Source organism: Ambystoma mexicanum, chromosome 7q (assembly GCF_040938575.1).
Source record: "Ambystoma mexicanum isolate Mex_15411 chromosome 7q, UKY_AmexF1_1, whole genome shotgun sequence".
NCBI classification, from domain to species: Eukaryota; Metazoa; Chordata; class Amphibia; order Caudata; family Ambystomatidae; genus Ambystoma; species Ambystoma mexicanum.
The window spans coordinates 1124955805-1124980208 of record NC_090941.1 but is presented as its reverse complement, the minus strand read 5'-3'; the positions used below and the strand labels follow the sequence as shown (position 1 = coordinate 1124980208).

Genomic DNA, 24404 nt, shown 5'->3' with positions numbered 1-24404 from the left:
CAAGTAAGGCTTCATGCACACATCCTTTCTACTTTTGCCTTATTCTCTGGGGTTTTTATGTAAGGCCTTCTTCGTATCCTTTTTCATTGTCAGTAAGGTTCTCGCCTCTGCTGCAGTATTAATGGCTTCACATGTGACTCCAGAAAAGATGAGGTATTGTGTTGGTGTTGATGATTCAGAGGTTGCAGCTGGAAATTAGCTGGGAGTTCACTGCAACATAGTTTTCCATGAGAACATATTGGTCATAGACAGCGGATTGTTTACGCTGATTTCAACCGGTCTCTTGAACATGGATTTATCAGTCAATAGTCAATCTTTTTTAACTAGATGTTTCCTTGTGTTTCTGTCGGGCCTCACTAGAATTATATAACATTTAGGAAGGAATATGCAGCCCAGTAGCCCAGCGCCAGAGCACAAGATGGCAAACACCTCCACGGCCACCATGTACTTCCCGCGTGTGCTCAGGTACGCTGGGATGAAGGAGATCCACACACTGACAAACACCAGCATACTGAAGGTGATCAGCTTGGCCTCGTTGAAGCTTCCAGGGAGATTCCTGGAGAGGAAGGCCACGATGAAGCTGACGGTGGCGAGGAGGCCCATGTATCCCAGCATGCAGTAGAAGAAGAGGTGTTCCCCATCATTACATTCAATGATGATTTTATCCTTATATGAAATAATGTTCAGCTCTGGAAATGGTGGAGATCTCGCCAACCACACAACACATATGAGAACTTGTATCGTAGAACAGATGAAGACAATAAAGCTCGGCGTCTTCCATCCCAGCCACTTCCTTGCTGAGCTGTTGGGATTCGTTGCTTTAAAGGCTATGACGACGATTATAGTTTTTGCCAGGATAGAGGAGACACTGATGGAAAATACTACCCCAAAGACAGTCTGCCGGAGCATGCAAGTGAGCTTCCTGGGCTGGCCAATGAAGATGAAGGGGCAGAGGAAACAGAGCATCAGGGAGAGGAGGAGAAGATAGCTGAGCCCACGGTTGTTGCCCTTAACAAGGGGAGTGTCTCTATACTTGATGAAGACACATAGCACAGAAGCAGTGAGCAACGTCATTAGAGCAGCACTTATGATGAGTATTTGACCCAGGGGCTCATCCGGCGAGAGGAACTCAATCACCTTCTGTTTGCAATGCACATGGTTTCCATTGGGCCACTGGTGTTTAGGACATTGTATACAATCATCTGTGTCTGAATTAAAAACACAAAAACATGCGTGTTAGCTTGGGTGATAGACACTTCTTAGAAAACACCTAAATCTGAAAGTACAGCCATGCTCAAATGTATTAACATTCATAAGAATGCAGTTCCTAGAAATCTACGATTGTTAGCAAAGATTGTATTCATTTTGTAACATTTAAATAATGTGGATTCTGATGAGTGTTGCATCACTAAAAGAAAATGGTTAATAATGTGGGCCCACATGACAACACTGAAATCCTAAGCATTCCAAAATACATGATATCCTAGATAGGAAACTGACAGTCATGAGGGTCTTTTCCACTCTCGGGTCCAAAGTGATCCGTGGTAGCAAAGAGCACAGAGTGGTGGGAAATCACACCCGTGTTGGTAGTTGACAACATTCATGTTTATGTTGCATTTGCCCCACTCACATCGGCTTCCCGCCTGCTCTGATGTGCATAAGTAACATGGACGATCCCGCCCACTTTCACTGCATTCAACTTACAAAAGGTCGAAATGACCTCATAGCTGCCAGCCCTCCCACCCCCCATTTCTCTCATATTGGCACCTCCCGGGCAATAGCAGTACATGTAGTTCTACACCCTGCCCCACCACCTTGAGTTTCCAGAGTCATCTCACTCACTGCAGTATTTGCTTTTTGTTTCTTTTTTTGGACACATATTCGGTTTGTACAAACAAAAAAATGGCACTCGCAAGCAGCACAATTCAGCCGAACCCCAACCTAAGCGTTTGCGACATGGTCAAACCTTTAACACCAAATGCTCAATTCTGCGTCTTGAAACAGATCCAGGGAGGCGGATGAAGGATCGATTGGGACCCCCCAAGGCACCTGATTAGCCATGGGAAGCTTGGAGGAGGGTGATGACAAGCAGAGGGTGGGAGTGGGGGGACTGTGACATCTCTGCACTAGCAGGAACCAAATCCACCTTCTACAGGAGTTCTATAGAGATGGTTAGTACTGCAACTCCACGCACTGCCCAATAAGAGTTGATGCCGTTGAAACGTCAGATAAACTGTACTCAGATTTACTCAAAGGATCTACAGGAGACCTACGACCCACAGAGGCCAACTCCTGACAACTGCCCCCCTTCATGACAGCGATGGAGACCACTCTGTTTCCCTGAGAGGGCAGGAGCTCCAGAGCTGTCGATGTCGCGCTAAAGGACCCTCAGTGTGAATGCCACTGAGAAGAAAAAAGAGAGAGTCCAAGGGAGGGGAAGAACATGAAGAAACCAATGCATATCGAACGAACCCTGCCATGCGTGTATCCACCATAATACACAGTTAAACCCCTCCTAGAGGGGAGTGGGTTTACATGCATGTGCTTTGTGCCCCTCATATCCCCGGAATCATGAATATAGAGGCATGTTTCACATGTCACTCACATACATTTAACATCCTCTCCATGGAGATTGCTCAGATGGACCATGTGTATACATCCGGCATGTATGTGAGTCCTTTACATAGGCGAGGTGAGCCTGTGGAAATACCTCTCATAATAAAGGTCAGGGACACATATCTTCTGCCAATGAGACATTAGAAATGAGGAACCTACTGATACTTCAAGGTGGTTCGGACTGTTCTCTACGTCAGTGTTATTTGCGCCGCTTCTGTTGGGTCCGAGTGTAATTCACCTGCATTATCGAGCAAGAGTTTCTTTAGCACATGTCTCCTATTAATATGATGGCATTAAGATGCTGTGAAACCTACTGTAAAGTGACCCGCCCTCCTACTTTTCTGTAATTCTACAGGGAGAGTGGGCGAGGAACCCGGCTAAGCAGCATGGTGCGCCCCAGGTTGAATCCTTTGCTCTCGCGCATACCTTGCCTCTGAAACCAATCCCTTCATGTTTGAGTGTTAACCTATCATACAACATAGTAGGAGCACTTACACTAACATTGCACCATAGAATCCGAAAGACACTGAACGGCGACTCCTTATGCACACTCCTCAATCGGCTACCACGAGATGAATACTGGCAACGGATTGCACATCTTCCATAGCATTCCAAAGCAGCTGAATGATTCCATGAATCATATATATACACCTAAAGGCACATGTGCAATGCAGCTTCCACACCTTCCCTCACACATGTCCTTCACAGAGTCACCATTACTTATTTCTTACACTATGTTCATGCATTACTTTACAGCTCTAAACCATCTTCTCAATTCGTGATGGCTGTGCAACATCGGTGGATGCATTACTTTACAGCTCTAAACCAATCTTCTCAATTCATGATGGTTATGCAACATCGGTGGATGCATTACTTTACAGCTCTAAACCATCTTCTCAATTCTTGATGGCTGTGCAACATCGGTGGATGCATTACTTTACAGCTCTAAACCATCTTCTCAATTCTTGATGGCTGTGCAACATCGGTGGATGCATTATTTTACAGCTCTATCCCAATCTTCTCAATTCAGGATGGCTGTGCAACATCGGGGGATGCATTACTTTACAGCTCTAACCCATCTTCTCAATTCTTGATGGCTGTGCAACATCGGTGGATGCATTACTTTACAGCTCTATCCCAATCTTCTCAATTCATGATGGCTATGCAACATTGGTGGATGCATTACTTTACAGCTCTAACCCATCTTCTCAATTCTTGATGGCTGTGCAACATCGGTGGATGCATTACTTTACAGCTCGAACCCATCTTCTCAATTCTTGATGGCTGTGCAACATCGGTGGATGCATTACTTTACAGCTCTATCCCAATCTTCTCAATTCATGATGGTTATGCAACATCAGTGGATGCATTACTTTACAGCTCTAACCCATCTTCTCAATTCTTGATGGCTGTGCAACATCGGTGGATGCATTATTTTACAGCTCTAACCCATGTTCTCAATTCGTGATGGCTGTGCAACATCGGTGAATGCATTACTTTAAAGCTCTAAACCATCTTCTCAATTCTTGATGGCTGTGCAACATCGGTGGATGCATTACTTTACAGCTCTTACCCATCTTCTCAATTCTTGATGGCTGTGCAACATCGGTGGATGCATTACTTTACAGCTCTTACCCATCTTCTCAATTCTTGATGGCTGTGCAACATCGGTGGATGCATTACTTTACAGCTCTATCCCAATCTTCTCAATCTATATCTGGCGTCCTGCCAGCGATTCTGGCTGATTGGTCTGACTTTAATATTAGTTAACCTTTTGCATTTCACTCTGAAGTAGCTTCACTGCAAACAGAAAATATAGCACTTAATGCTGCTTGTAGAAATCTAATGATCCTGAACAGAAAATGACATGTCTACATCATTTAAGGGGCTACCATGTTACTTACACCCGAAGAAAAACCTTGCTTTCATGAGTAAATTGCCTCCCCACCTCACCCTTCTACTGAACTGTTTAAAATGTACAATTTGCTGTGATCTGCTTCAGAATGTGCCTCTGCCAAGGCCCCCCCGCCGCGCCTCCCTTGATCTGCATCCATTGTTTGATTCCCTCTCTTCTTCTCTGTAATACAGGTAACATCCATCAGGCAATCAGTTTCCAGATGTTCTGGATCTCCAGGCCAAATCTTCCTTCTTTACATGTTCCCTCATTATCCACTTAGACCTGGTACAGATGGGTAGGTGGAACCATGTCCTGACTAGACAGGGCTCCACCTGCTCGTCTACTCTCTCCCTTTCTAATGTGTTAACCACATGGATGTACTTCTCAGTGGAATATGGCGTCCCTCCACAGGACATGAAGCTTTTGTATACACCTCCTCCCTGAAGGAAACCAATGCTTACCTCCAAATACCATTAGTGGTTGGAAAGGGATATTATATAACTTGGAAAGTGAATCCCTCCAGTCAACCTCATTAATGGAAACAGGACCATCTGTGGCCGGCACCTGATCTGAGCCCAATGCAACCAGCCCCCCCCCCAAACATTTAGAATACAGGAGAGTCTCTGCATCCAATAACAATCTCAGAAGCAGGTAGCATTTCTCCTGGGAGTTAAATACTTCTTCCATGGTCTGCTAGACGTCTCCATCCCACAGGTAGTCTTCGCAGTGACATTTTCTAAGCTAAGTTAGAGTCTTCCTCAAGCCAGGACTTCTTGGAACTAGATAACAAGGTGATGTGTGATTACAGAGAACACATAACAGAGAATGCCTTTTCAGCAAAAACAATAACAGTGACAAAATATCAATTTCTTTTTGGGGGGGAAGGTTGCCCTCCCCCCATCCTCCCTGATTCTATATGTGCTTAAACCAATCCCAATCCCACCCCATATCTATTTTTTTAAATCTTCGATGATTTTGTATCTCTTTTTGTTTCTCTGTTATAGCATTCTCTCTAATTGTATTCTCTATTACCACTGTATGCCGATATCAAGTGCCTCTGGGCTTTGGACAAGGCATGTCCTGGGCTAGTAATTATTATATCACAAGGCATGTGTACCAAATGGTCTGGGTTATTTAATAAGTACACTCTCAGTAAACTGTCTATGGTACTGAGAAGTACAGTTACATAATCTCTAGACACAAAATACTCCCACCTTCACCTAGTCCACGCATTAGTCACTTCAGCTTCCGGCTTTTCTGTCTCAACAGCAGGCAGAATCTAGTTATATAAAGTTGGCGAGGCAGTGAGGCTTTGGAGAGGCAGTGAGGCATGGCCAGTGTAGGGAAGCCATTGATGATGAGGTGGGAGACAGATTTCCAATAGGATCAAGAAATAGACAGCAATCAATGGTAGATTGGCCCTGAGTTCCTAAAAGACTTAGGCATCAGATGAAATACACCCATTGATTACACATAGCCCTCTAGTATACACATCATTCCATCATTGTACCGCATGCAAGTCATGTCTTGGATCCCGAAATGTTATTGTAGGTATATCATTCAACTTGTCTTGATTTAGGTCACAGGTACAAACAACCATCTAATCCAGTGCCAATTTTAGGGTTTTCATCTCCACAAAACAGAGTAAAAAAAAGGGCTATGCAGCAACAGTTTAGTCACCTACAAAGACTACTGACGCAGGACATGATTTTGTCTTTCTTAGCCTTTGAGGAAAAATAACATTTAACAAAAATTGCCTGAGGAGGCATTCATCATCAAAGTGAGAATTTGAAGGTCTGCACTTTTGGAATTAATGCAGACCACTGAGCAAAGCCCTATAGATGGAAATATATATAGGCCGCGTGAAGATTGACCTCTTTTGTTTTATTTCACCGGCGATGACACTGAATGTTAATCTTCCAAAACAAACTGGACAGTAGTCAACATTTCCTGGAGACAAATCTTGGAGTCATTTCTAATACAAAGATGACAGAATCTCTCTGTCATCAAAGCCTCCAGTAGCAGCCATGCTGGTGAGGATTCAACAAGCAATTTCCTCAGAGGGGGGTTCCAAACATATGTGAATACAATGGATCGCAAACATCTGTGTGGATTTACATTCCAGTGGTAGTCGTTCTACTTCATTAGGTGCTGGAAGGCCTTCAAAAGGCGCCAATTCTAAGCCGTTCCATACTGTATTGATGGTCGTTGTATCACTACGATTTTTGGAAGCCTTTATATTAGCCAAGTGGAGTTATGTCTCAATGAATAGTCAGGAATATTAGCAGGCTGGGGAAAGACAAACGTTGAGGGAGCTTGTTTTATGCTACAAGGTTGGTTATTTCGGCCCATTCTGGATTGCAGCAATTTCCTAACTACAAAAGTGTTAAATGAAGAAATTCCAATACAATCCCCATTAAGCAACTTGCTCAAGTGGCCAAGCCACAGCATGTAACTCTGGATTCAAACTAGATAGGGTTTGATTGAGAGGCCAGTTAGGTTGGGTTTGATCCAATGGATTGACTTATTACTGAGGGAATCATAATCCCAGTCTTTAAAACATGTGACAGGGATGCTCTGTCCGTCCAATTTCGTATCTAGGTCCCACAAGAATATCCAAGTGTTTCCATCCTTCTGAAATCAGTAATGATGTTTTATTTATACAGTGCCTTTACCAAAGCGCTTTACACAGAACATATTTAAATACAATATCACCCAACAAAAGCTGGTACTCATTTATCGACTTCGGAAGGCTGAACTTTGAGTCGGCCTTGCCAGGATTCAAACCTGCAACCCGCAGAGCACACCCAGATCCCTGCAGCAAGCTCTCAAACCACTGAGCCATCTTACCAGCTATTACGGTTCTGTGCTATTGTTAAAAAAATGCCATGCCCAACACTGGCTTGCACTCGTCGTAAGGCACTCTGCTGCTTTTGAGCTATGTTAGCAAAATAAACAATACAATACAATACAATTAGGAAAACTCTTTTGGTTAAGCTTATGAAATGTGTAGGCAGTTCGACCATTGCATCTCTGGTTCAGTTATGCAGTTACCCCAGGTGTTGGTGCCACCCAGATGCCCCTTGTAGCCTTTACTGAATACTGTGCTCTTCTGGTACATACCCCAAAGTCATTACACACATTACAAGACTCTCTGACCAGCTAAATGGGTTATCCATTCATACTATTAAGTCTGCAAACAGGATCTTTCCAGCTAAAAGGTCTCATGCAGTTCTTTTTTTACCAAGGCTGAAAGGATAGTGAAATGATAAGCAAATTATTAAGCCGGCTTTCCAAATGAAACACGCAAATGGGGTTATTTTTTAGTTTTGCTCATAGTTTTAAGTTTTGGACTAGCAAAATGATTCTTAATATCTATGAGACAAAGCCTGCACTATGGCCCTGTTTCGGTCCGAAATGTAGGTCTTAATAATGAGGGAGGAACACTGCAAATTGTCCAAATTCCTTTTTTAAAAAAGGTTATTGGCTTTTCCCATGTTGTCTATCATTTCCAGCCTACAATCACTATGTTTTTGCGAAGTAATAGATTATTTAAAAGCTTGTCTTTGCCAATTTGAGAATATTGACCAAGCTTTATGTGTACCCTAGATTACACATGCCAAGACTGAACAATTAAAAGTCAAACCATCACTTGATTCTCCATATTTGATCTTAAAATCCAGGAACCACAAAAGCGATTATTGAATTGAACTCATATTCACTATTCACACAAAACCCTTGAATTAAATGCATGACGCTGTTATGTACACTCTTGGGATCCAACCTTCTTTGCGTTGGCTCCCTCTTGCTAATGAACGCCTCTACACTCAGGTATAATTGCCTCGGCTAAAACTTGGCTACTTCTCATGGACAGGATTTAAGGTTGTGCTAAGCTCCTGTTCCTTTTGCCCTTATGTACCTGAATCATTGCTACATTGCCTTGTATTCTTGCCTTATTATGTGACCTAACAAAACACATCCTTTTCCCTATGTTTCCGACCCTGGACATTTGACAAGATTGGTTGGTATTACTGTGTTTACTAAACACTTGTGATCCATTCCCACTGGGATCTGGCAGCCAGGGCGGCTACCTTCTACCCCAACACTGCAGCTTATCTCTGAGCGGAGACTTGTGGCTGACACAATTGTTGTGATTTGTGAAACTGTAGAGGCAAAGTGTGCATATTCTCATTTACCACATATGGTGAGTCACAGAGGTGCACAACAATGCTCCAGTGCCCCAACCAGCCCTGCCTCATGAAACAGCAGGCACCAGACAACAGGAACTGCAAATTCACTAACGAAGGTCAGCAGACAAGGCCCGTGCCTGTATGGGCCTGCAAGGACAGAGAAGGTGCCCACTCTTCAATCCCCATTCCACCTTTTATATCCTCTGCGGCCCGTGACCAACCACCTACCACCAAATCACCCACTGCCTGATTCTCCACCACCGATAAGCATATTGCTGCTTGAGGGAGCTGCAGCATGCAACCCAGCGCAAACCGCTCCTGCTCCACTACCCAACCCATCCCACCTCCCACATACTTTCAACCACCTATAGCACCCCTATTCACATACAAAACTCTCGGTATTCCCCTCCAAACACCCCACCCTACCTAAAACAACCTTGTTTTTTACCACCAATCAGCACCACCTACCTAGGAGGCAACTACATCCATTTAGCCCCCACACGTTCCAACTCCACACCAACCAAGCCATGTCTTTGCCAGTTAAGATTATCTCACGTGCGCTTTCACACCAACCCTGCAACTATGTCACAACCCCCTTGCATCTCCCAATTACATGCTCCCTCGGGAACCCCAGACTCGCTTCTCGCACCACATCACCACCATCTCATCTCAAAGTAGTTACCCCCATCTCAGCCCCATCCCTTCCGCTGAGCCCAACACCTGTCCTAAACCACAGGAAACAACAGCCTTCTGTACACCCTCATCAATGCACGATCGCTATGCGCACATGCTATGGACATCCATGACCTAATTGACAGAAACGCATAGAGAATACTAGCAGTCATTGAAACTCTGCTAGATAATGCAGCCAGACCCATCCTATCTCTAACTTCAGCGAATTCCATACTAAGAAAGGACAGACCTGACAAAACAGGGGGTGGAGTTTCTCTTATCTTTAAATTCAACCTGTCAATCACAGAGTTCCCCATGCCCACCCTGCAGGGCTACAACTCCTCTACACTAATCTTTCACTCGACCCTTAAACCACACTCAACCTCATCCTCATCCTCATCTGCAGTCACCCCAACAACTTACGCTCCCCTGAAACTGTTACCTCTCCTCCTATTCCCTCTCATCCAGCCCACCACTAGCCTTGTCCTACTAGGAGACTTCAACCTTGGTTTCAACGACCCGATCGACAAGAGATCTACTTCTCGCTTCACCACCTTCACGGAAATGAACCTTTGCTAAATGGTAAACTCTCCAACTCACGATAAATGCTGCACCCTCGAATGGATAGTAAGTCTTAACATCAACATCTACATCACAGCTACCAATTCTATACCTTGGTCAGACAATTCCCAAATCGAATTCAGCATCCCACTCAATTATACGTCCATCACCCAGCCCTCCACCCCACTTCCACCACAACACTCAACACATGGACACTCATTAATGCTATATTAGCTCCCACCTAAGCCAACCTGCACAAACGACCAACTAACCCGGATGACCCACTGGCTCACGTTGAGGCCTACAACACCACCTTACTACAAACACTAAACTTGCTTCCCCCTTTAAAACAATTCAATCCCCAGCAAGTCAGGTCACACAACAAATGGCTCACAGATGAACTCCAATCCCTTTGTAGACAAAAACAGGCTCTTGAATAGCTCTGTAGAAAACCCACCTCCACAGAAAATAAAGATGCTATCACCGCTTCAGCAAACATTCACAAAGCTACACTCATCTCCTCCAAATCCCATTCCTACATTACAAGATCTCTGAACCTAGTTCCAATGCAAGAGAACTTTTCCAAAATTCTCATAGAGCTTGAAACCCTGCACGCCCATCTCTAAATTCCCCAACTATAAGGCTTTGTGCACAACCATCCAGTCAACCCTCTCTGGCAAAACCCAGAAGCTGAGAGACAAAACCATTGCAAAGAAACACACTCTTTTCTCCACTAACGCTCTCACACACCACCACTCCACCACCGCACCACCAATGGCCCCCTTCCAATTCTCTCTAGTCACCACAGCTGATGTACACAATATCATCAAATACCTAAAACCTTCAAATTGTGACATTTACCCAGCGCACATCATCAAGTTCTGCTCAGAAACACCAGCCCCCACCACGGCTGATTTCATCTGTTCCTCCTTTTCCTCCCTCATCGTACCCCCCTACATCAAAGAGGCCTGGGTCAGACCACTCCTCAAGAAACCTTTTCTGGACCCCATCCCTCCCGTCCAACTTTCGCTCCATTACAAAAGTACCCTTCTTACTCAAAATACTGGATAACACTGCCTATATGCAAATCTAATTCTACCTCGAACTCCACCGTTTACTTGGATCCTACCAATCTGGCTTCTGGCCCTCCCACAGCACTGAATCAGCCCTCTTTGACCACCTCAAAATCCAACTTGACAACATCCGTGACTCAGGTAACCTTGCCCGTCTCCTCCTCCATTGGCTTTCGACTGCATTCAACCTTGTTGACCATGACATCCAATGTGAGCACAACAGAACGCAATTCACTATACTCCAGAAGCAACCAGTAAGGTAAAATCCTTCCTTAATGAGCGTTCTTCCAGAGCCTTTATCAGCAATGTGCCTTAGATCCCATCCCTATCCCTTACAGTGTTCCCCAAGGCATCTCCCTCACCCACTATGGCATTTACACAAGGTCACTATTCCACCACCCGGCCAATCTGAACATTCCCAACACCAATTTTGTTGATACCCAGATTCTACTAAAACTCACAGGTAGTTACTCCCAAGACTCCACTATGATCAACTAAATTTACAGTATCATACAAAATTGGATGGCTAACCATCACCTTTGCCTCAACGACGACAAAACAGAGATACTTATCAGCTCTTCACACAGCTCAAAAACACTCGACCCTGCCTATGCCTCGTTCACCATCGACGGTAACCCCATCCCAGTTACGAGCAATGTAAAAACCCTTGGGGTCTACCTAGATGCAGAAGTCAACACGCACAAACACATCAATTCCCTTTCATCCTCCACTCCATAGATCACAAAACTCATTGAACTTAGCCATACATTACTGTCACCAGACAACTGCCTGACACTGAACATAGCCATCATAGGCAGTTAACTAGACTACTGCAATGCCCTATTCGCTAAACTCCATCTCCTGCAAAACTATGCTCTCAGAGCCGCCTGGGGTCTAAAGCCCACTGATCATATCTCAGAAGCCAGAAGAGGCACCCGCTGGCATGGATAGATTTCAAGACCTTTGCAATTTCCCACTTCTGCATTCATAAACCAGACTCTGCCTACCTAAACACCTGCAGCTGCATACCACCTATGTTCATCCTCCTCCCTCTCACTACTCTCCGCGAGATTCAACAAAATACATGATGGAGGATCTAGCTTTGTGGTCATAGTCCCTTCACTCTGGAACTTATTGTCACCTCTCATCCGAGACAAACCCCCCTACCTGATCTTCAGAAAACTCCTAAAAACATGACTCTTCAACAGATATGATTGCAGCCCCGTAAAATGATCCTTGCTCCATATGCCTCCCTGTCTCCACCCACTCTTGGTCTGCCTACATAATGCCTCACCTATATTTTCGAATGCTTTGTATTGTGATGAATCTGTAGATGTCGTCATTTCTCCCTTAGGGGGAGCCCATTCCCATGGGTCCAGGGTGGGGCGTTCACAGTACAATAGACGCCCTGGATTTGTGCACAGTGCAAGGATCCCATGGAAGAGGAAGCCCCTTATGGGATTGGGAACAGCCATTCCCTGAGAATGTAGTATACCTCTGCTTTGTTGCACCCGACCTCTTTGCGAAAGCCACAATTTACTTCCCTCACTCCTACTAATGCCAATATCTTTTATTGTAAAGTCAGCCAACCTAATACAATGAACACAACTAAGGCACACAATGATCACATTGTTAATACAAGTACTGGGAAGAAGAATATGGCTAAGCGTAGGAAGATTACTTGAGGGAACTGTTGTGAGCGGTCTAGTTTTCCACCGTACCCGATTGGACCAAAGCAATACAGAATTGAGGAGAGAAACCAGGTGAAGGCAATCCACCCACCTGAGAGGAACTGCTTGGTATGCCAAAGCGACCACCACAGTAAGGGAGAGGAAAACGCTGTGCACGGTGGAGGGCGTAGAACAGTGGAAGTCCAGGATGTGGGGACTATGCGGCTCACTGCCCGAACCACCCTCTTGGCAGGAGAAGCAGCACTATGATGAGGCATGCAGAGAGAGACACAGAAGTCTGCCAAGCCAGTAGCGATGAAGCAAGGTCCCCGAATGCTACCATAGCCTTGCGCTGACGTCCCGCTGCTCGTATGATGAAAACCAAGCATAAAGGTATACAGGGGAACCGAGTGGTGCTAGGGGTCCGGGAATGCTGGAACCAGGAGAGACTGAAGATAAGAGGATCTGGGACCCTAAGAGAAAGTTAGGTAGTTAAGAAAGGCACTCATGCTTGGCAGGGGAGTAACCCAAGCTGTTCTGATAATGCATTGCAAGTCTGGGACCTGCACCCATACGAGAGTCAGAGAATAAGAGGGACTGGGACCCTGGGAGCAAAGGAGTCGGACATGAGAGAATGCTACGCTTTGAAAGTCTGGGACTCACACCCATGTGAAAGTATAATGATAAAGTGGATCTCATTTAAGAAAGAACAGTGTCTGGGACCCACGGAGCTCAAATGGAAGAGAATAGCAGAGACTATTACTCATAATTTCCTGGGGTATGTTTGGCAGGAAGGTGAACCAGACATAAGACTTCCGTGAACCAAGAAGAGGTGTTCACAAGAAACCTGGAAACATGTGTTGGGCATCATTGGGAAACTTTGAAAAGTCCAGGGAAATGGAGGTAAGTCCCCTGGCTGAGTGAACATTGTGTTGTAACCTGTGAAGGCCCAGAAGTAGCCAGGATCTGTGAAATACTTCCGCTTGCCTAAAGACACTTTCCGTTGTGTTGTGTTTGCAAACCAAGGAAACCACTTAAGAGGAGACAAACTCCTAACTTGTGAAGTAGAGCTAGAAGTAATCCAGGAGAAAGGAGCCAACACCTGGTCATTGGAATATTGCATGGTGCAGAAGGAATCCAGGAGAAAGGAGCCAACCCCTGGTCATTGGAATATTGCATGGTGCAGAAGGAATCCAGGAGAAAGGAGCCAAGCCCTGGTCATTGGAATATTGCATGATGCAGAAGGAATCCAGGAGAAAGGAGCCAACCCCTGGTCATTGGAATATTGCATGGCGCAGAAGGAATGCCAGGAGAAAGGAGCCAACCGCTGGTCATTGGAATATCGCATGGTGCAGAACGAATCCAGGAGAAAGGAGCCAACCCCTGGTCATTGGAATATTGCATGGTGCAGAAGGAACCAGGAGAAAGGAGCCTATACCTGGTCATTGGAATATCGCATGGTGCAGAAGGAATCCAGGAGAAGGAGCCATACCCTGGTCATTGGAATATTGCATGGTGCAGAAGGAATCCAGGAGAAAGGAGCAAACCTCTGGTCATTGGAATATCGCATGGTGCAGAAGGAATCCAGGAGAAAGGAGCCAACCCCTGGTCATTGGAATATTGCATGGTGCAGAAGGAATCCAGGAGAAAGGAGCCAACCACTGGTCATTGGAATATCGCATGGTGCAGAAGGAATCCAGGAGAAAGGAGCCATACCCTGGTCATTGGAATATTGCATGGTGCAGAAGGAATCCAGGAGAAAGGACCATACCCTGGTCATTGGAATATTGCATGGCGCAGAAGGAATCCAGGAGAAAGGAGCAAACCTCTGGTCATTGGAATATCGCATGGTGCAGAAGGAATCCAGGAGAAAGGAGCCAACCCCTGGTCATTGGAATATTGCATGGTGCAGAAGGAATCCAGGAGAAAGGAGCCATACCCTGGTCATTGGAATATTGCATGGCGCAGAAGGAATCCAGGAGAAAGGAGCCAACCCCTGGTCATTGGAATATCGCATGGTGCAGATGGAATCCAGGAGAAAGGAGCCAACCCCTGGTCATTGGAATATTGCAAGGTGCAGACGGAATCCAGGAGAAAGGAACCAACCCCTGGTCATTGGAATATTGCATGGTGCAGAAGGAATCCAGGAGAAAGGAGACAACCCCTGATCATTCGAATATTGCATGGCGCAGAAGGAATCCAGGAGAAAGGAGCCAACACCTGGTGATTGGGATAATGCATAGAGCGAGAAGGAATCCAGGAGAAAGGAGCCAACCCCTGGTCATTGGAATATCGCATGGTGCAGAAGGAATCCAGGAGAAAGGAGCCAACCCCTGGTCATTGGAATATTGCAAGGTGCAGACGGAATGCAGGAGAAAGGAACCAACCCCTGGTCATTGGAATATTGCATGGTGCAGAAGGAATCCAGGAGAAAGGAGACAACCCCTGATCATTCGAATATTGCATGGCGCAGAAGGAATCCAGGAGAAAGGAGCCAACACCTGGTGATTGGGATATTGCATAGAGCGAGAAGGAATCCAGGAGAAAGGAGCCAACCCCTGGTCACTGGAATATTGCATGGTGCAGAAGGAATTCAGGAGAAAGGAGCCCCTGGTTATTGGAATATCGCAGGGTGCAGAAAGAATCCAGGAGAAAGGAGCCAACCCCCGGTCATTGGAATATCGCATGGTGCAGAAGGAATCCAAGAGAAAGGAGCCAACCCCTGGTCACTGGAATATCGCATGGAAACAGAAGGAATCCAGGAGAAAGGAGCCAACCCCTGGTCATTGGAACATCGCATGGTGCAGAATGAATCCAGGAGAAAGGAGCCAACCCCTGGTCATTGGAACATTGCATGGTGCAGAAGGAATACAGGAGAAAGGAGCTAACCCCTTGTCATTGGAATATCGCATGCTGCAGAAGGAATCCAGGAGAAAGGAGCCAACCCCTGGTCATTGGAATATCACATGGTGCAGAAGGAATACAGGAGAAAGGAGCCAACCCCTGATCATTGGAATATCGCATGGTGCAGAAGGAATCCAGGAGAAAGGAGCCAACCCCTGGTCATTGGAATATCGCATGGTGCAGAAGGAATCCAGGAGAAAGGAGCCAACCCCTGGTCATTAGAATATCGCATGGTGCAGAAGGAATCCAGGAGAAAGGAGCCAACCCCTGGTCATTGGAATATCGCATGTTGCAGAAGGAATCCAGGAGAAAGGAGCCAACCCCTGATAATTGGAATATTACATGGTGCAGAAGGAATCCAGGAGAAAAGAGCCAACCGCTGGTCATTGGAATATTGCATGGCGCAGAAGGAATCCAGGAGAAAGGAGCCAACCCCTGGTCATTGGAATATTGCATGGTGCAGAAGGAATCCAGGAGAAAGGAGCCAACACCTGGTCATTGGAATATCGCATGGTGCAGAAGGAATCCAGGAGAAAGGAGCCAACCCCCGGTAATTGGAATATTGCACGGTGCAGAAGGAATCCAGGAGAAAGGATCCAACCCCTGGTCATTGGAACATTGCACGGTGCAGAAGGAATCCAGGAGAAAGGATCCAACCCCTGGTCATTGGAACATTGCATGGTGCAGAAGGAATCCAGGAGAAAGGATCTAACCCCTTGTCATTGGAATATCGCATGCTGCAGAAGGAATCCAGGAGAAAGGAGCCAACCCCTGGTCATTGGAATATCGCATGGTGCAGAAGGAATACAGAAGAAAGGAGCCAACCCCTGGTCATTGGAATATCGCATGGTGCAGAAGGAATCCAGGAGAAAGGAGCCAACCCCTGGTCATTGGAATATCGCATGGTGCAGAAGGAATCCAGGAGAAAGGAGCCAACCCCTGGTCATTGGAATATCGCATGTTGCAGAAGGAATCCAGGAGAAAGGAGCCAACCCCTGGTCATTGGAATATCGCATGTTGCAGAAGGAATCCAGGAGAAAGGAGCCAACCCCTGATCATTGGAATATTTCATGGTGCAGAAGGAATACAGGAGAAAGGAGCCAACCCCTGTTCATTGGAATATCGCATGGTGCAGAAGGAATCCAGGAGAAAGGAGCCAACCCCTGGTCATTGGAATATTGCATAGAGCGAGAAGGAATCCAGGAGAAAGGAGCCAACCCCTGGTCATTGGAATATTGCATGGTGCAGAAGGAATCCAGGAGAAAGGAGCCAACACCTGGTCATTGGAATATCGCATGGTGCAGAAGGAATCCAGGAGAAAGGAGCCAACCCCTGGTTATTGGAATATTGCACGGTGCAGAAGGAATCCAGGAGAAAGGATCCAACCCCTGGTCATTGGAATATCACATGGTGCAGAAGGAATCCAGGAGAAAGGATCCAACCCCTGGTCATTGGAATATTGCACGGTGCAGACGGAATCCAGGATAAAGGACCCAACCCCTGGTCATCGGAATATTGCATGGTGCAGACGGAATCCAGGATAAAGGAGCCAGCACCTGGTCATTGGAATATTGCATGGTGCAGACAGAATCCAGGATAAAGGAGCCAACCCCTGGTCATTGGAATATTGCATGGTGCAGAAGGAATCCAGGAGAAATGAGCCAACCCCAAAGGAGCCAACCCCTGGTCATTGGAATATTGCATAGAGCGAGAAGGAATCCAGAAGAAAGGAGCCAACCCCTGATCATTGGAATATCACATGGTGCAGAAGGAATCCAGGTGAAAGGAGCCAACCCCTGGTAATTGGAATATTGCACGGTGCAGAAGGAATCCAGGAGAAAGTATCCAACCCCTGGTCATTGGAATATTGCACGGTGCAGACGGAATCCAGGATAAAGGAGCCAACCCCTGGTCATTGGATTATTGCATGGTGCAGACGGAATCCAGGATAAAGGAGCCAACCCCTGGTCATTGGAATATTGCATGGTGCAGAAGGAATCCAGGAGAAAGGATCCAACCCCTGGTCATTGGAATATTGCATGGTGCAGACGGAATACAGGATGAAGGAGCCAACCCCTGGTCATTCGAATATTGCATGGTGCAGAAGGAATCCAGGAGGAATGAGCCAACCCCTGGTCATTGGAATATTGCATGGTGCAGAAGGAATCCAGGAGAAAGGAGCCAACCCCTGGTCATTGGAATTTTGCATGGCGCAGAAGGAATCCAGGAGAAAGGAGCCAACCCCTGGTCATTGGAACATTGCGGGAGCCAGAAGGAATCCAGGAGAAAGGATCCAACCCCTGGTCATTGGAACATCGCATGGTTCAGAAGGAATCCAGGAGAAAGGAGCCAACCCCTGGTCATTGGAATATTGCATGGTGCAGAAGGAATCCAAGTGAAAGGAGCCAACCCCTGGTCATTGGAAAATCGCATGGTGCAGAAGGAATACAAGAGAAAGGAGCCAACCCCTGGTCATTGGAATATTGCAATGGACTTCTGTCTAGTCTTCCTAATCATCTCACAAAACAGCAACAAGTGACCCAGAAAAAAGGTGCCAGGCTTTTATTCGAACTTCAACATAGAGACCACATCACAACAGCTCTACTCGCCTTACATTGGCTGCTCATCAGAGCTCACATCAACTTCAAAGTGTGTGTTATCCAATGAGCTTTTTGGAACATTGACCCACTTTATCTCAGGCAAACGATTACACATATTTTCCCTCTGCATCTAAATCATTGTTTGGTAATCTCTTTAACAGGCAGAAGACATAATTTTGATCACTGAAGGACCGACCCAACGTGCCATAAAATACATAAATATAAATGCTATTTGAACAGCTCTCAATCCAAGTCAAGCAATAAACGCCTGTGTCTGCCTGTTGGCTGCTCAGGATTGGTATTACATGTTCACAGTTGCGCTTTCAAGGCCATTGGATATGACATTTGTGTGGGACCAGGAGTATACCTGAGAGGCAACACATCTGTCTTGGAAGCAATACAGCACAGAGCAACACAGGTTTGAATCCTGCTCCCATGCTTAGATACTGGGCTCCAGTATTAAGTGTATCATGAACTGTGAACTAATGAACTAACTTTGCTCCAACACAGAGATAAAGACACTATAAACGGGATTCATTAACCGTCTGCACCGGTGATTCTAAGTATCATAATTGCATAACCCAGACAGCCAGGTGGCAGGTATTAATATCTAAATATTAACAACGTCTGTTTATTATATAATGGCAACTACGATTACACAATTATATAGCCAGAGGCATTGGCTGCCTTATTATTTCCAGCTTAGCGGGTGGTGACTCATGCATGAGATGTTTTGGTGTGTATTAGCTGTCTGGCCTGGCTGTCCCTACAATAACCATGTTGGATGCAGCCTCTTCTATTCCGCTGAGAAGGGTTGTCATGTCACTCAGAGAAACAAGTCATTTCCTGGGACCCATTCCTACCATGTCAATAGCCATCTCATGCCAGGGTGCTGATTACTGTAGATCTTTGTTGTAGGCAGGCAAAGGAAAGTGGCTTGTACCCCAGAAAAGAGGTTCAGACCACATGTGAGTCTTACTATCCTCGTTTTTTAAGGCTCCCAAACACCATGCCTCCCCTCTCTACTGCAGACAATGCACTCCGTGCATGACATCAGCAGACAAAGGACACTTGTTCAAACAACCTGGATTAGACCATTGATACAGGAGCTGGCTGGGGACTAATCATTGTTGATTCAACTGTGAAAAACCTTTGAAGAAACATTCACTTTAATGTAATCACAGTGTATTTCAAAGTTGCTAGCTACAAGGATGAGGAAAGTTCTACTTTCTAACTATATTTAGGGCCAATTTGGGATGTGCAGGCAGTTGGATATGGAGGTGACAGGACTGTGCCAAGTGCTTGCTACCAACCTTCCTGGTTGTAGGGACAAAAGAAAGGACGCACCTTGCCTGTAAGGTCCTGAACTGTGTTTCCCAGCAACTTAGAATGTTAGGAACAGACCTAGGCCCTGGCTCCTGCCTCAAACCACTTGTGAGCTACAATGACTTGAACATTGATAGCCCGCGTCAAGCGTCTTTGTGCTACGTGCCATTGCTGCTTAGACAGTACCATGTGCTGGAACCAGTGGACCAGCTCGCCAGCCCGATGCTGAATCACTGCCTTAGGTAGCTCCTAGAAGCACAGCTGTGTGGAGCCCCAAAGACAAGGAACTAAAGGTATGGTCTGCCTCAAAGGATCCTAGTACCTTGTGAGCCCCCCTTTTCTTCCTACACTTTCAACAACTTCGATAGGTTGCTGCATCCCTGCCCCCAACCAGGAGTGCTCAATTAATTTAAAATCAGCTTTCTCTGTTTTTGTTCCATGCAGGCAAGGGCAAGTAGTGTTTTAGTGGGTGTGCTCATTTTTGCTATTTCAAGTAAAGATCCTATTTTATTTTCTGCTGGACACCACACAATTTTTGTTTGGATTGCTTCTGTATCAGCTCACACCCCTTCTGAAGTATATAGTCTGCCTTCTGCACATTTTACCCAAAGCGGCAAAGGCGGTATACCTTATTGGGAGGTGCCTGCTTAAACGTTATGATTGGGATTACTGATGGTTTAGTATGAGTTTTAGCCACTCCTCATCCCTGTTCTCCTGCAGAATAGTAGTGGTCATTTCGTCACAGTGACACGTTGGGGATGTTTCCAGAAGGGTGCCTGCTCGGCACGACACAGTGCCCCAGTATGTTGAGCATACAGAACAGCACCAGTGAAGTAGAGCTTTAGCTCTGGAAAGAACATCCATCAACGCTGTTATGAATTCCTTCATCATTTATAACGCGCTTAGTGCGGCATAGCTTTTAAAACCTGTGTTGCTGTGCATTGTCTTGCTTCCAAAACAAACGCATGGCCCCAGAGCTATCCTCCTGGCCATTTAGTAAATGAGTGGAAAGTGTCCAGAAAGACCCTGCTCGTGATTAATACATGGTATGGTATGCTTCTGATTGCAATGGGGATTAACCCTGTTTTGCATGGATTAAAAACCTCCACACCCATGCAGCTTCTCAAATAACCGCAAGGGGACACACATCATCATATTAGAATTGCATTTTCTTTTTTTTTTTGTCTATGCATCCAGGCACATGCTAAAGACATGGTTATTGGCACAATAAGGGCATCATGCCTGCTTTGATGCTTCATTGCACATCCCAGTCTGCAGGAAGCCCTTTGCCTTCTATTTCTAAATGAGGCAATACTATCCAGTGTTCTGCAGCAGTTTCCAGAGCCCCGCAGCAGTATACAGAGTGCTGCAGCACTATCCAGAGTCCTGCAGCAGTATCCAGAGTGCTGCAGCAGTATCCAGAGTCCTGCGGCAGCATCCAGAGTCCTGCAGCGGTATCCAGGGTCCTGCAGCCGTATCCAGGGTCCTGCAGCAGTATCCAGAGTCCTGCGGCAGTATCCAGAATCCTGCATCAGTATCCAGAGTCCTGCAGCAGTATCCAGAGTCCTGCAGCAGTATCTAGAGTCCAGCAGCAGTATCCAGAGTTCCGCAGCAGTATCCAGATTCCTGTGGCAGTATCTACCTGCAGCAGTATCCAGAGTCCTACAGCAGTATCCAGATTCCTACAGCAGTATCCAGAGTCCTGCAGCAGTATCCAGAGTCATGTCGCATATCCAGAGTCCTGCAGCAGTATCCAGAGTCCTGCAGCATTATCCAGAGTCCTACAGCAGTATCCAGAGTCCTACAGCAGTATCCAGAGTCCTGCAGCAGTATCCAGAGTCATGTGGCAGTATCCTGGGTCCTGCAGCCATATCCAGGGTCCTGCAGCAGTATCCAGAGTCCTGCGGCAATATCCAGAGTCCTGCAGCAGTATCCAGAATCCTGCATCAGTATCCAGAGTCCTGCAGTAGTATCCAGAGTCCTGCAGCAGTATCTAGAGTCCAGCAGCAGTATCCAGAGTTCCGCAGCAGTATCCAGAGCCCTGCAGCAGTATCTACCTGCAGCAGTATCCAGAGTCTTGCATCAGTATCCAAAGTCCTGTGGCAGTATCCAGAATCCTGCAGCAGTATCCAGAGTCCTACAGCAGTATCCAGAGTCCTACAGCAGTATCCAGAGTCCTGCTGCAGTACCCAGAGTCCTGCAGCAGTATCCAGAGTCCTGCAGCATTATCCAGAGTCCTACGGCAGTATCCAGAGGCCTGCAGCAGTATCTAGAGTCCTGCGGAATTATCCAGAGTCCTACAGCAGTATCCAAAGTCCTGCAGCAGTATCCAGAGTCCTGCAGCAGTACCCCTCCCTCACAGGACAAAGGAAAGCATTCAGGAATGCACTTCTTACACATGTTGACTAACCTGTAGAAACAATGAGCATATTATTTGTGTGGTCCTTATGAACTCTTGAACACTTTCTGTTATGAATTGTAGAATAATCCCTTGGACTCTGTTTCCAATTCATTATAAAATAACCCTACTTAGTTCCTGGTAAGCATAGTGGAAACGTAATTTCAAATCTGGACCACAGGAACCCCTCTTCTGCTGGACCCTAAAACACACCCAATGAGTTGCTAACACTTTTTTAACATTTTAAAATGCATGACAACATTTACTGAGTGACCTTTATCAACTAATTTCATATGTCAAAACTGACCAGGGTCTTTGATCTCCCCATGGGAACATGGAATGCACTGGAAGCAGCAGACAGGCTTCCCTTCTCTGCCAGCCTTTCTGTACCCCGGGGGGCAATCTTCACTGCAGACAGAGTGTGGGACCTGCAGGAGGACAACAGACAAATCAGCAATGCAACCCCAACCTGCAAGGCGTACATTAGCCATATGAAGAAAGGTACACGTCAAAACCTCCCAGTACTGAGTCATCAGGGAAGGCAAAGGCCGGGGAGACAGCACTGCTCACAAATCATGTAACCTGTAGGAGGGTGGTGTTTTGGGGGACCCAGCATGGAAATCCAGTGGGCCTACATAGTGCTGGGATCACCAGCACACAATCGGCCCTGTGCCTGTGGGAGTTGGGGACTGCTATGGTCATCCAGCAGGCCCCAAGGTGCTATAGGACACCAGCACCAGTGGGAGTGGGGGCACAGCCAGCGATGCCCATGACCATGCAGACCTCTGCCACCGTCCTGGCACGAGGGTCCCACGTCATCAGGGCATTTTGGCCTGTGCCTCCACGTGTAGGCCTGCATGCCTACATAAATGACACACGGACTCATTCGCTCCTCTTTTGAGTCTGCAGCCCTTCTGGTGGGCGTGTCTGCAAGGTCTCCTTTTATTAGCTTGGGCCCCATGGCCCATGTTAAAAGGGCAACACACAGGGGAGGGACACATTCCCTTAAAGGGGCAACACACTGGGGAGGGTCCCACACCACAGGTGTCATAACATCCAGCCAATGCCACAATCAGGCAACAGATGGAAAAATGGGTTCAAAGGGGTATGTATATTCCGCTGGGGTTCTACACACAAATAACTAACTACAATGTAGTTCAAACAAAAGAAAAAGTCAACATGTCCTCTGATCAACAAAATACAGGAGTCCAGTTTCAGTCTCTACTGAAAGTCCCCAGCAGTTCTGAGGTCACCCCAGGTCACGCAGTTTCTATAAACATTGGTTTCTGGTGCAGCTTTGTTGCTTATTGATAGTCCTCTCGTGCAGTGAGACCATGGCTCCACCCCCTCCCCTGACACCTGTGTCCAATAGACATTTGTCCAGCAACAGCTTGTAGATATCAAGCAGCAGGATTCAGGGTTCCCAACAGTGAAATACTTCCTTCGGCTTTCCATTGCCAGTCATTCTAGAGCATCAGTCCCCTTAAAGTGTAAGGGTCCTGGTATTAATGACAATGAGCCCAATCTCTCCTCCTAGATATGTTGGGTTCCTTCTCTGTCCTTCTTCCTGTCTCCTCTTGTAACTCCTTGATGGCATGCCACACGCATGTGCCTCCACCCCTCCCACTTGCAGCCTTCCCGTTCCACCCACTTTTCCTCTTCTAATGTCTGGGGTTCAGGATTAAGTCCATCTCCATGTCCTCCTCTGAGCTGCTATTATTCCACCTCTCCTCTTAAAAACTCTGCCAGACCCCCCTCAAGATACCAGCCCCCTTTTCCTCATATCCTCTTTTGATCTTCAACCATTTCCCCTCTCCTCTCTATCTACACCATCCTCCTCTGATGTTCCTCCCATCCTTCTCTCTACTTCTCTTTACCACCTCACCTCTCATCTATTCTCTCCAACTTCCTCCTTCTCCTCTACTCCTCTCCTCTTTCTAGCTGATTAAATTCCTTTCCTCCATTCCTGTGCCTGAATACTGGTATGCAGACCCTTATCTCCTGCCCTCCTCTAGAACCAGTTGCTCGCTAGCATTTCCCTTCTTATCGCAGAGACTATGGGCCTTATCACGAGTTGGTTGGTATCAATACCACCCAGGCTAATAGAGATACCGCCACCCGGATCAAGGGTTGGATGGTAATGGGTATTCCCCATTCCCCATTTGGTCCATTAGACCCATTGGGCATTTTCCGCGCAATTAACGCAAATGGGCGTTAGGTTAGAGCATTTACTCCCAGGTTAGAGCTGCCACACTTGTGATTGGGCAGACCCTTAAATGCAGCAGTAACCTCATGATGAGCCCCTATGAGTGAAGAGCTGACCGGCGTTACCTGACTGGCGTTAGATGTGTAACCAGCAGCAAATACATTACCCACATCACTGTTACCCAGTGACTGCTGAACACGGAGGAGCGTCTTAGAGCTGTTCAGCGCGAGAGAGAGAAAGCTGGAGCAAACTGCTGCAAGCATGCGCGGCATTCCCAAAATTATCATTATA

At 46.4% G+C, this 24404-nt stretch overlaps 1 protein-coding gene across 1 annotated transcript in view; it reads right to left on the bottom strand.

The window, feature by feature from the left end:
• Positions 1-309: 309 nt before the first annotated feature.
• The window catches only part of LOC138528215 (extracellular calcium-sensing receptor-like), a 130173-nt gene continuing 106078 nt past the window's right edge, over positions 310-24404 (bottom strand). The window contains exons 5-6 of the mRNA XM_069639671.1: positions 22215-22335; positions 310-1202 (exon numbers count right to left, since the gene is read on the bottom strand). Of these exons, the coding sequence (XP_069495772.1) occupies positions 310-1202; positions 22215-22335 (1014 nt within the window). The remainder of the gene's footprint in view (positions 1203-22214; positions 22336-24404) is intronic.